This window comes from Tamandua tetradactyla, chromosome 8 (genome assembly GCF_023851605.1).
Source record: "Tamandua tetradactyla isolate mTamTet1 chromosome 8, mTamTet1.pri, whole genome shotgun sequence".
Taxonomy (NCBI): Eukaryota; Metazoa; Chordata; class Mammalia; order Pilosa; family Myrmecophagidae; genus Tamandua; species Tamandua tetradactyla.
Genome location: NC_135334.1, coordinates 76,066,138 through 76,080,154, shown reverse-complemented (window position 1 = coordinate 76,080,154; position 14,017 = coordinate 76,066,138). Strand labels below are relative to the sequence as shown.

General features: G+C 39.9%; 1 protein-coding gene and 1 pseudogene across 1 annotated transcript; one reads left to right on the top strand and one right to left on the bottom strand.

The window, feature by feature from the left end:
* Positions 1 to 7,722: 7,722 nt before the first annotated feature.
* On the top strand, positions 7,723 to 8,667 carry LOC143643510 (olfactory receptor 52R1). Its single transcript, XM_077112130.1, has one exon. The coding sequence runs from the start codon at positions 7,723 to 7,725 to the stop codon at positions 8,665 to 8,667; it is 945 nt and encodes a 314-aa protein (XP_076968245.1).
* Positions 8,668 to 12,109: 3,442 nt separating this feature from the next.
* Positions 12,110 to 13,120, bottom strand: LOC143643509 (protein FAM98A-like; annotated as a pseudogene).
* Positions 13,121 to 14,017: the final 897 nt, after the last annotated feature.

Below are 14,017 nucleotides of genomic sequence, written 5' to 3'. Positions count from 1 at the left end.
ACCTGTCTCCCAGCAGTGTGGGGATGGCTCTTGCTCCTGATGCTCTATAAGAAGCCCAGCATGTAACCCAGCCCTGCTGCAAAGAGACCCTTGGGACTTGAAGATGATGTGATCAGACCTGTAGTATGGCCCTAGGTGTGAGGTCTAGAATTTCCCGAGAGACTCCCCACAATAGGCTGGAGCAGTTTTGAATAATATGTTAACCTTCCCATTTTAGATATTTATTGCTTATTTTAAATAAATATGAACATTATTTTTCTCCCAAAACTTGAGTTGCTTTATCTTCATTTTCTGCTACGTAGACCAGGTGAGGTGAAAATGTCCTTATACTCCTCCTCCTCCCCTTCTCCCCCTCTCTTAAATTCAGCCACCTGCAGCATAATGCTTCCCTGGAAAAGATAAATAAAATGTGCATATGGTTTTGTGGCTGTGATGAAATCTTTAAAATTTGTTTTTAGGTTATTGGAAACTTAAAGGCAAATAGATGCTTATTAAAATGTGATTAAATAGACATTATTCAACATAGAATACAGAGCACATGGTGTGACTACAGAAAAAATCAAATATAATCCAATATACAAAAACATATGACTGTGAGAAATAGTATCCATGCATCAAAATAAAATAAATTATTTCATTTATTGCTATTTAATTGTGACAAAATGCTATTCAATTTACATTGGGTCATGGTTTTCTAGGACATCTTTCTGTTGTCTTTGATCTTTTGCATATTTTATAGCAAGGCGCTCATGTGTTCTGCAGTTTTGAAGGGATGTTGGATCACAGCTTTCCTGGATTTCCACGTCCATTCTACCTTTGAGTAATCCACACATAATTGCTATTTTTTGTTGATTTTTTTGTTTCATTTTGCCGAGGCACATTCTCAAATATTTAAAAACAGTTGGTATGTGGTATGTGAATGATATAGTTTCTGTTTGTACAGAGTCTTTTATATGGGGTCTGTCTAGAATATTCTTTTAATAGTCCTTACTCTTGATTGATAGATCATTGTACTCAACAGTGGGAAGGTGAAAGCTTTCACCTCTAACATCAGGAAGAAGGTAAGGATGCCCGCTGTCACCACTGGTATTCAACATTGTGCTAGAAGTTCTAGCTAGAGTAATAAGGCAAGTAAAATAAATAAAAGTTTCCAAAATGGAAAAGAAGAAGTAAAACTATCACTACTTATAGCTGACATGTTCCTATATTTAGAAAGTCTCTAACAATCTATTACAAAGTCACCAGTACTAATAAACAAGTGCGGCTTAATAGTGGCATAGAAGATCAACACGCAAAAACCAGTGGCATTTCTGTACACTAGTATTGAACAATCTGAGGAGGAAATAAAAAAAAAATCCAATTTACAATAGCAACTAAAAGAATCAAATATCTAAGAATGGGGGGGGGCATGGAGGCTCAGTGGCAGAGTGCTCACTTGCCATGCCGGAGACCCAGGTTTGATTCCCGTGCTTGCCTGTTCTAGTTTGCTAGCTCCCAGAATGCAATATACCAGAAATGGAATGGCTTTTAACAAGGAGAATTTGATAAGTTGCTATTTACAGTTCTAAGGCCTAGAAAATGTCCCAACTGAAACAAGTCTATAGAAATGTCCAACTTAAGGCATCCAGAGAAAGATACCTTGGTTCAAGAAGACTGATGATGTTCAACATTTCTCTCTCAGGTGGAAGGGCACATGGTAAACAGCATATGATGGCATATGCTGGCTTTCTCGTTGACTCTACCAAAAGAAACTCTCTCTGAAACGTTTCCTCTTTTAAAGGATTCCAGTAAGCAACTCCACCTTCAATAGTTGGAGACACACCTTGATGGAAATCATCTAATCAAAAGTTACCACCAACAATTGGGTGGGTCACATCTCCACAGAAACAATCAAAATGTTCCCAACCAGCAATATTGAATGAAGATTAAAGGACATGGCTCTTCTGGGGTCCACCACAGATTCAAACTGGCACAGAAGGTTTGGCAGTTCCTCACAAAACAAATACAAATGGAGAATAGAACTCAGAGCATGACCACAATCTAGGCGGCTGGGACCTTGATGCCTCCTGCAGAGGTACCAGCCTTTGAAAGACACATGAGGAGAGCCCTATAGGAGGGTCAGTATGGAAAAGACTGGCCTTCCTACTGCACACTCTTTCAGCAAGCCATCCCCAACTACATTTGAGAACTGGTGTGGCAAGCCTGACAAACAACTTCCACAAGCTCCTGGGTGTCATATATCCTTGGGTGTCCACTTGGCATCTGGGATTGTGGAAGAGACAGGAAATGGGGATATCCAGGCCCTTCTCTAGTAATCACATACTGATTGGGGAGGAAAGTCTCTCAGAAATGAAACTTACACTTTGTTCTACTTTTAATATGCTAAGCATTTTACAAACTACAATTAAAAGAAACAAACACATGCAGAAAATATTTTGCAACGTGAAATAAACTTAAAATTTTATTATCAGCCTAGTACCCCAAATAGTAAAATTGTGACTATTTCTTATAAACCTGGAGTCCTGAACAAACCCAAACATATCCTTTATATTTTGTTACACTGATGTGTTAAGGGGAGTTATGACCTTCATGATGAAAATAATCACAATCTACCAAAAACAAAGTCAGGCGAACCTGGAACTTTTGTACTACTTTTTTTCCTTTAAATGCATGTAAGGACTTGTATTTTGAGAGGCATGTCTTCTAAAGTTTGACTGTGTTGCATTGCTTGGAAATGCATTTCTTCTCGTTTTAAAATGCTTCCTTCTCAAATCTTCCTTTCATCGCATACCTTGGAGAGTGCTGAGAGAAACCAAAACCCTTACATAGAGATTGAGGGAGAGGAACAGTCAACATAGGGTCTGAATGTTCAAACAGAGTAAGGAGGACCTTCCAGACTCACAAAATTTCAAGCACATCTGTGGGAATTCACTGGTTAAAATGTATATAAATGCACTGCTTAAGCTTTGTTAAATGAGCAGAAACCTGTTGCTATCTGTTCTTGCTGAAAGCAGCCAGAACATCCTGCTTGCTTTGCTTTGCATAAAAGTTTGCTTACAAACATTGCCTTCCCTTATGTAAATCAAAGTCTGTCAGTAATTGTCTTGTTCTCAGTATGTTCCTGATACCTAAAGAACAACTTGCCCCATCAGTAAAATTTATCTTCATACATTTACGCCGTATGCTTTTTTTACTTCAATAAAAGACGAAGTTGGAGACAGCTCAAGAGGGTAGTCTCTCTTACCATCCTCCCCATCCCTTATCTTAACTTGATGTCCTGAGTGATTCTTTGCACCTCCATGGTTCCTGCAGGACAGAAACCGACACACATCTATGGTACCACCATCAGGAAACTCTTTTCTCATTCTGGATGATCAACCACACAAGTATCAATTACTTAGCAAGGCACATAGCTTCTCAACCATGTACCTTCAGTGCACTTGCACTCACAGAATCACAGTATCATACTAAGTACTCAAACGTTAATACAAATTATTACTCATACTTGCATATATGCCCATGCTTATTCACACAGTTCCTACCCAGAGCTATATACACATACTTAGTAATATACCCCTCATATACACGTCAACACCCTCAACACATCAACACACTTTCACATTCTACAAAATATACCTTCAATTTTAAATGCACATACTCTGAATGACAAAATATTTATAAATACAGATAAACTCACACTCCTGCAATGTCCAAAAGTGCACATTCTCACCCGTTCAATCAAATTATCTGCCTTAACATTTGTGTTTACAGAGGAGAGAAGAAAGTTAGGGGTTAATGCTCCCAGATTTGGGCTACAGTCTCAGAGGAAAGCTGTGCCAATGGGAGGCAGTAAGGCTCAGGAGAGGGGAGAAAATTAACCCTTGGGGGAAGGAAAAGGCCACATCCAGCCCTTTAAATAGGCACCAAGCTGGGGTCTCTGTTAAAGGCTGAATCCAAGGAGCCACTGAGAGCTGCTTATGATCGTGCCTCAGTTGGTCAGAGACAGAACAGAAGTCACAAGTGAGTATTTCTCTGTGCTCCCAGACCTCTCTACCTTTGCTGTGACTCAGAGTAGACTGACTCAGAGATGCTGCAAGAAGCTGCAAAAGCAGAAAAGACACTGTGAAGAATAGTACAACTCACTAGGGTCTCCAGGCCTGGAGATCCTTGGTGACTGAGAATCAGCCTGAGATGGAGAGAAGATCCACTCTTCCCCTTGTGCCACCTTAGGAGACCCTAGAAATGTAGGAAGCCTCCCTCCCTACATCACACCTACCCAAAAGAGCTGGGATCTGAACTCCACTCTGCTCCACTGTTTTGCAATATGCCTTAGTGTTAAGTACCCCACAGTAAGAGACCAGAAACTAAATTTCTCAGAAGCTATGCCTGAGCAAGATCTTTGTCCATCTTATTCTTTATCCTACAGGATTGAAGTGATGGGCATAACTATTTTTACATGGCAGGTGCTATAATCAAAACCTAGCAGAGCTTGTGAGTACTATTGCTAGCTTCAAACCCATAGCTCACAGATCAAAACTGAGCTCCACTCACTGTAAGAACGTAGTTCTGTAACCATATTTCATGTACCACAGTCATAGTGAATTCTCACAGTTATACTGTATTTGTGGGAATAGAAAAAATGAATCTGAGGTTTATTTTGGTCACCCTAGTTACAATGCTTGGAAAGGATATGATTTTATTTCAACCTTTAGTATTCACCATGCTTACAGTGAAAAAAAGAAAAAAGAACTTATTTAACTCCATGAAAAGAGTGGAAGGAATGTTGAGCAAGAAGGGAAACTATGTTATTCTTCCATTCCATACTTGGTAAGGAATATACATTTCCAAACTTGAACTCAGCAGCAAACTGATAACCTGTGCTCTTGTGAGGAAGGCTATTGAAACTTCACACACTGAACAACAACACAAAACTGAAAATGCATTAACTCCTGTCCCACTCCACATGGCTCGTAGAGTTGACTCAGTTCAGTTAGATTCATAAGGCTGTAAAGGGAAAAAAAGGACAAAGGGATTACTGAGATTCCACACACCAGATTCAATGGGCAGTAGGGGAAATTACAGAGAGGAGAGAAGGCACATGTCAAGCATTCCCCTTTTCTCCCTTCAACGTTGAGTCCCAGCTCAACTGGGCTCCTCCATTGCCTGCCCAAAACTCTGAGAGCAGAAAGTCAGAGGAACCAGCACAGAATGAGGAAGCCAAGAGATATCTCTGACACAGAAGAGTTCTGCCTGTGAAAATTACATAGGAGAGTCTGAGTTTAAGATGGAGGGAAGGAGAGAAACCGGCTTTTTAAAGGGGCCATGGAATGTGGAATGTGGAATGTTGATACCTGGTTGGGAAGAGGGCTTCTATTCCCAAAAGAATGTATCGAATAGAGGAGTCCTACGCTAAGGATCATGGGCAAAATCCACAAAGATTCTGACCCATAAAAAGTAGTCCATCCCCAAATATGTCAGGGGTGGACCCAACCTGGAGCCTAATCTTGAGGCAGCCAGTTTAGTACAGGAGAGGAACGCACAGTCAGGAGGCATGGGTCCTAGGGTCATATTCAAATCTGTTCTTATTCAATAGGTATTTGTGCAACTCCTCTTCTTTTATAAACTTTGTCGCAGTAAGGCAACTATCTCTTGTTTACCCAACCAGAGTAGAACTCTAAATCATTCTCTAGCAGAGGCAATAGAGTATAGTCCTGAGAGCTCTGACTGTGGAGTTCTGCACTCTGATACTAGTTGATTATGTGATTGTAGCTCACTTAACTACTCTGAGATCTAGTGTACTTAGTGTAAAATGAGGATACACAGATTGGGCCAGAATTAGGAAACAATACATTTTAAAAGCCGATAATGCTGTGCCAAGAAAAACATGAATGATCCCAGAATTGATCAGAGATCATCATGCACAGAGAAATTGTATCTTTACCATCATCTTTACCAGTCCTGTACTAGGGATGGTCGAAGCATGTCCTTCTGAGTGACCCTGTGCCTGTAGGACAGAAGAAGACCCAGGCTCATATAGAACATATAAGGCTATTTGGGAAGACCCGGTCAGATAGAAGGGGTTATAAAACAAAGCGTGGAAAACGTGTGTTACTGTATTTTTCTCATGCCCTAGATATGAGTATTTGTTTTGAAGAATCTTATGGCTTTTATCTAGGTGAGCTGGTACCGTGGAAAAAGCTTTTAATTTAGAGCAAGCCTGATAAAGTCTAAGCCCCATTTCTCTCATACCATGAGTGTTCATGGTATGAACCAGAATATAAATCCAAGAAAAATTAGGAAGAGGGTAGGCCTATTGGGGATTTTTAAGAAACCTTTTTTTAGGAACCACTGGGTCTGGTTAAATGAAATTTTTGTCAATCATCAAATGTCATTTGTTAAGTGAGATAGAAAGAATACACTCCTCTCCTAGGTATTTCTGCTATGGATAAGGTAAGAATTAAGATTTCATACAAACGACAATGGAGCTGAAATTGTAAAGATGCTGGCAAGACTCATGTGAGCTGAGTAGACAAAGGTTGTATCTGTCATCAGGGAGATCAGACACCAGCATCAGTCCGTGCCATGCAAGTAAGGGCAGAGGGACATTCCAAAAGCCTTTTACTGACCAGCAGGGCAACCCCTAGTGGAGAAATTGGCATTAATCTCTTGTGGGCATGATGTTAAAATGATATCTGGAAGGCTGCCCAAATTTATCAGGGCATTTTAACATGCAGTTCATCAGCTAATGGGTTCATTATACCTGAATAATATCATTTATTTATTAATTCATTCAACAGCCATTTATTACACTCCTACAGCACTGCTCCAAACACAAAGGTCTGAAAGGAAAGTACAGCATCTAGTGCAGACCTCATAATAATTTATCATCTAGAACAGATGTTGACAAATTGCAGCTACAGCCAAATCCAAGTTGCAACCTGCTTTTGCGAATAAAGTTTTATTGAAATACAGTCACCGGCACACATTTATGTCTGAGGCTGCTTTTGTTCTACCATGGTTGAGTTGGCTAGTTGCAAGAAAGACTATATGGTCCACAATGCCTAGAATTTTACGATCTGATCTTTTACAAAAAAATTCTGCCCCTGATGTAGAAGGTATTATACACTAAAATTAATAAGACTACTTATAGCCCTACAATTGGTCATTCAGTAATCTTACAATCCAAAACCTTGTTACTGAACTAATATCAAAGCTAACTCAACATTACTGCATTAAACTCCAATGGGCGATCAGCCAAAGTGTTTTCTAAACCTGCTTCCTACCCTGAAAAATTGCACAAGTGGTTAAAACACGGGGGATGAAAAAAAGAACAGAACAGAAAGCACTGAAGAGATCAGTTGCTAGTTCCAAAGACTAGCAGAACAAGAGTCATTATGGCAAAATTTTCAAAATAGTTTTCAGCTGGCAATTATGACGTAAATAAAAATATTAATCCTTAAAAAATAACTAAATTGCAACTTAAATGTTGTGATCACAATTTTGAATGATATAAATATGAATAAAACATAAAGCATAACATTACTTCATGTTGAAAAATTGTATTAAAACCCTTGAAATTATTCCAGTTTACCATTAAAATGGATTGTCACATTGTTCAATTGTCCTATCCAGAAGGCTTCTAATTAATAATAAATGATTGCTTTCAATGTTATTAATTACAGAAAGTGGTACCTCCTCAACAGATAACAAATTAGCCAACCCATGTTGGCATCCAGAAATAGCTCATCTCATCCTGTGTCCTTTATTCTGCTTGGAATCCCAGGACTAGAGATTTCCCAGTTCTGGATTGCCTTTCCATTCTGTGCCATGTATGTTGTCGCTGTACTGGGCAATATCACTCTCCTTCACATAATCCGAACTGACCACACCCTCCATGAGCCCATGTACCTCTTTCTGGCCATGCTGGCTGTCACTGACCTGGTCCTCTCCTCCTCCACCCAACCTAAAATGCTGGCCATCCTCTGGTTTCATGCCCACGAGATTGAATACCATGCCTGTCTCATCCAGGTGTTCTTCATCCATGCCTTCTCTTCTGTGGAGTCTGGGGTGCTCATGGCCATGGCCTTGGACCGCTACGTGGCTATCTGCTTCCCACTGTGCCACTCAAGTATCCTCACGACACCTGTCGTGGCCACACTGGGGGCGGTTGTGATGCTAAGAGGGGTGCTGTGGGTCAGCCCCTTCTGCTTCATGGTCTCCAGAATGCCCTTCTGCCAGAGCCAGATCATTCCTCAGTCGTACTGTGAGCACATGGCTGTGCTGAAGCTGGTGTGTGCTGATACTAGAGTAAATCGTGGGTATGGGCTCTTTGTGGCCTTCTCAGTGGGTGGGTTCGATATGATTGTCATCAGTTTATCCTATGTCATGATTTTAAGAGCTGTGCTGCAGTTGCCTTCAGGTGAAGCCCGACTCAAGGCTTTTGGCACATGTGCTTCCCATATCTGTGTTATTTTAGCTTTGTATATCCCAGCCCTCTTTACTTTCCTCACCCACCGCTTTGGCCATCATGTGCCCCAAGTGGTACACATCATGTTTGCTAATGTCTATCTACTGGTACCCCCCATGCTCAACCCCATCATCTACGGAGTAAGAACCAAGCAGATCCGGAACAGGGTTATGCAGGGTTGTTGTGGAAAAGTCCCCTGAGCCAAAGTCACAGCATCACCACCCCTCAAATCACCCCATCATCCTAGGGATATTAATATGAAATGTTTGCAAAAGCATCGTCTATTAATGTAAATTCACATCTGTTAGCAAGTACCCTAGATGTTGGCAACCTTTCTCAAGCAAGAGGAGCAGTTGCAGAACAAGAGAAGTCAGTTGCCCAGATGCTCTAATGAAGAGAGAAGTGATTGATAATAAAAACTTAGTTGATCTATGTTCTTCCTCAGAAAAGAATAGAAAAATATATTCAGCTATCAAATTAGTAAATATTTTTAAAACCTCATCTTCCACATACGATTAAGGTAAAAATAGTTATTTTTATACAGGAGGCACATACAGAAGTTTGTATAAAATTTATTTAAGAAAAATTTGCATCAATACAGAAAAAAGTACATTTATTTGTCACCATCTGGGAATCTTATAGAAATGGAATTTGAGAGGAAAAAGGCATGTACAAATAGATTCATAAAATCACTAATTATAAAGCATAAAAACAGGAAAACATTCAAACACTGGTTTGTGGAAACCAGAAGATGCTACATACAATTAAATATTGTCTTTGCCTACAGACATTCCTTGTTTTATTGCACCTTGCTTTCTTGTGCTTTGCAGATACAGCATTTTATTGGCAGGTTGCTCAGAACACTTAGAATACTTCACTGAAAAGCAGCAAGAATTTGCTAAATCCTGCAATAGATTAGACACATGCTGGGTATGTGGTTGAAACTGATCCTAAAGTTGAACTCTGCTTTATCTAGTCTGGCGAAACTTGAAAAATGCAGTAAATACAAGAGTACAAAAGAGGGATGGCAATTCCATCTGGGATCAAGAATAATATTGCCAATGACGTGATGATTATGATGAGTAATCTGTGTCTTTGGGTAGTTTTACTACATCAAGCAGTAAAAACGGAAAGACATTTCAATCTGAGGAATTAACATTTAAAACACAATGAAGGAACAATCAGGAGGAACAGCAAACTGGCGAGGGGAATAAATGAGTGCAAAATAAAATATGGGCATGGGAATGCCTACTGTGTTTTTTAACCCAGGAATGCTGAATAAATTCAGAAAGGGTACTTGTCCTGTTGGTACTCTTAGAGGAAAGCTGAGTTCAGAGAAAACTCTGACAGGTAGATTTCTCCCACTCAAGAAAGCAAAAATCTTAGAAACATTTTCAGGATGTGTAAACAATTAAATAGACCACAAGGAGAAGGAAGGGATTAATTCTAACAGATTTAGTGCTCTCTCCCTCTATTCTCTCCTCCCTCACTACCTCCTTCCCTCCTCCCCCCACCAATTTTTAAAATTATTCCAATTCTTTTTTATTAAATGTACAAAAAGAGAATAGTAAGCAGACCTACCCACAGGCAAAATGAAAAAGTAATTTCTTTAGATGCTGTTGACGCATGAACAAAGGAGTAAAAAGATTAATAATAGCATTTAAGTGTCTCATTTCCATTTGGAGATTGAATATTTAAAATGTTTATCTTCATTCTAGATATCTGGATCTGTGATGTATAAACATTATCATCAGGATGAGGTTAAAGTGGATGTGGACCAAGTTTATTAGGAAAATTAACTGTATTTATTAACATATGATAAGTGCCTTCTTGTACCGATAATTTCCTAATCACGCACTCTCATTATGCCCACCCTCCTCGAAAATAGTATTTATTATGTTAGACTTTTCAGAGGGTGAGTACTTTTCCCCAAATCCAGTCTAGTAGTCATGCAATGATACTCTGTTTGGGGACCTCTCCTACCCACCTACTGTTTCCTTCATCATGCTTGCAAGCCTAGAGTGTGAGGATTCTCATTTCTGAATCTGTTTCCTGTTCTATGCCAACTATGCTTGTGGCTGTGTTGAGAAATAGCACTCTTCTTCCTTGTACCCTGCACTGTGAACCCAGGTACTTCATGACCCTGCTGGTGTCATAGTGGAGGTTAAAGCCACACCAAGCTAAGTTGAACATTTTATCAATTCAACTACCATCCTGGCTCTGCCACATCTGTTTCATACATGCTTTTCCCAGTCAGGGGTCTTCATGTGTTCTCTGGGTACTAGATTTAGCCATCTGCATCCCATTATGCCATGCCATTTTTCTCAGTCATTGGCAGCCAAGCTGGTAAGGGTTGCTTTGCATGAGCTCCCTTTGTTGTGTTTTCCTGATCACTCTTCTTCTCCAAGGAGATCATTTCCCAGACCTACTGTGAACAAGTAGGCCATTCCGAGACTGATGTGTGCTGACACGAGACAATATGTATTGTCTCTTATGGCTTTCCGAGTGGTTGACTTTGATATGTTTACTTTATTGCTCACCTTCCACACAAAACACACCTCTTGTCATTTTCTTTCATTGCTTGACAATGCTAATGTACAAAACCCAGCAGGAAGCATCATGTGGATTTCAGTAAAAGAGGGTGTAAAACATCATTGCATCTAGGCTTTTCTTTTCTGTAGCAGTAATAAAGGGCCTCCTGCACTAAGCAAAAATCTGTCTTCCTATGTGGTAGAACATTTCTTCCATTACAGAAAAAGTCTCTAACTAACTTATATTTGCTGAGACAGCAGTTTCAACTCAGACATAAAACAAATTTCAATTTTCTATTTCTCTAGGAATTCCAAGCAAAAATAAGGTTGAAAGAGAAACTTGTTTTGAATAGATGCAGGTCAGTTTGAATTGCAATACTTCACTAGATGCCTACATGTACTATATAGGTTTACAATTTAGTTTGTTTTTATTCTCTTTATGGATTATAGCTACATTCAAGATTTTCAGAGTTGAGTGCATGCTCCAGTATTCCATCCAAAGACAAGGCTACAGCATGTGCTACCCACAGACAAGCTCATTTAATAGGAACTGACCTACAAGGTCTACCTTGAAGCAAATGTGGCATAACCTCTCTGAAGAAAAAAAGCCAACCAGGGGAAAAGCTATGCTTGAAGAAAAGCCATTAGAATATTTTCAGGAACACATGCATAAATGGGTTATGACTATGGGGAAAATTTCCTAGTTGCATATCTAAAAAGATCTAGAAGATTCTGCATTTTCAAAACTGCATACTGAAAAGATGAAAAATTATTCCAGCAGTTTCTTCAAAAAGTATGCATTAAAGAAAAAAAATATGCATGTTCTGACTGTGGAGCTAGTTGACTGTTCAAAAATTAAAGGCAATTTTTTTCCTTTTTTAAAATTCTTCATACAAAGGAGAAATGGATATATTTCTCTAATAAACAACATTTTTTAAGTCCATTTTAAAAAAACAACAGAATTGAATGATGAACTACAAATGCTTACACCAAGCAGGTATCTTCCTGCCCCCTGGGTTCTCACATGAATTAAAAACCTATTCTGAATTCATGATTCTGAAACTAAGGTTCCCATTGTTTGACCTTTAGCAAAATGCAAAGTTCTGTAGCTTCAATTAGTATAATGTCTTCCCTGTCCAAATCCAGAATGTTTATACGGATAACCTCCATGCTAGAAGTGCTGTTCACATTGATCCCCTTGGTAGTAATTCTAGCCCCGTCACCCTCCCCAACTCCTCCCTGGCCTCCGTGACCACTTCAGCCTCCACAACCACCACTCCCTCCACGATCACTGCCTCATTCAACATGGTACCCACTATCTTGGTAACTATTTTCCTGTTGGTATCTACCACTCTGGCATCAATCACGCTGGTATCCACCACTCTGGCATCCACCATGCTGATATCCAATTCCTTTATGTAGATGTTTGGAAGCCACCATAACCATACCTTGTTCGACACTACTGTGCTCACTATGATAGACATCTGGCTGGAAACCCAAGTCCTGATAGTAATTATCTTGGTAGCCACCTTCTCCCTCACGCCCTCCATCTAAGAAGACATAAGACATCTGAGTCTTATGTCTTCTTCCTCCCCCTCGACTAGCATGGTCAAAACCACCATGTCCACCTCTCCCTCCTCCTTGATCATGACCTCCTCATCTTCCTTATGAAGAATGTTCATAACCACCTCTTCCTCTTCCCCAGCCCCCTGCTTGCTGCTAGGGGCCATCTTGCCTTTTCTACCATGGCGACATCCCTGGAGTTGGAGGTTCAATTTCATTGGGTCTACCACCTCTGTCAGGCACTCTGCCCATCAACACCTTATTGACGACACATAGTTTTTGCTCTAATAGACCCATTGCTTGTCCTTAAAATCTTTAAAAATTCTTGTCCTGTGGACAAAAGATGGGCAACAGAAATAACACTTTTATGAGATAAGACCAAGCATTTCGGCTGGTAAAACTTTGCTAGTTTTTCAGTCTGACTCTTAGTTCTGACAGACCAGCCAAAGTGCTGCACAGTGACATCCAAGTGTTTTATAAGCAGCTTTCTCTGAATTTCATATTCATCAGCTATGGCTTGGTTAATTGCTTTTATCTTTCCCCAGTGGGCTGTTCCCATTGGTTTCTTCAACAAAGGCTTTCCCACATGATTAAGTGGAACTTTTGCTAATGCTTCCTTTAATTTCATTTAATTTCCCTGAAGAATTGGAACATAGTTATACTGGATGGAGGTTTGGATGCTTCTAGAACTATAAATATGCCTTTAAACTCTTAAAAGACCTCACTACCAACTCTTTCTTCAGCTTTATTTAGAGGATCATTCACAGAGAGCCTTCCAGCAGCTTCTAGTTCTGAGTCGAGGTATGTGAGCCAAAGGAGACAGTTCGGAATAAAATGCTTAGTCATATCCCCTAATGTCAGTGAAAGATATGGACAGTTCATTTCCCCTAGTAGCCCACTCACCTCAAGCTGGAACTCTTCACCCTCATACAGGCTGTTAGTTGCTTACACATTTCCTCTAGTTTATGGAGCACTCTTAATTCAGATACAAGCCAAGCACAGAGTTTCGTAAACTCAGGGGAAATGGCTCCACCACACACTGCCTGAGACATAGTGCTATCTTCTAACAATGGATCCTTGTAACCTACACCTTCCAAAGTCTCCAAGATGTCAGTCTCCATGAGGTCACTCTCTGTGACTAGCACTCTCTGTGCTAGTATGGATATATTTTTGTTTGTAACATCATATGTTCTTTATACTGAAGGCTGTGCAGGAGAAAAAGCCCTGCCCAAGGCATTTGGCAATTAAACCACTTATATGTGTCATCCCAGTCCTCTGTATCTCAGTGGTACAATCCTTCATCTCCCATTGCTTCATCTACCATACTCCCAGAATTTTCCCATTACATTCCTTGGTGTTTACCTATTGGTGCCCTGCCATGTTCAAAACCTTCATTTGTGGGGTAAAAACTAGGCATTTCCAGGAAAGCATAGTACAAAATTTGGAGGAGAAAATT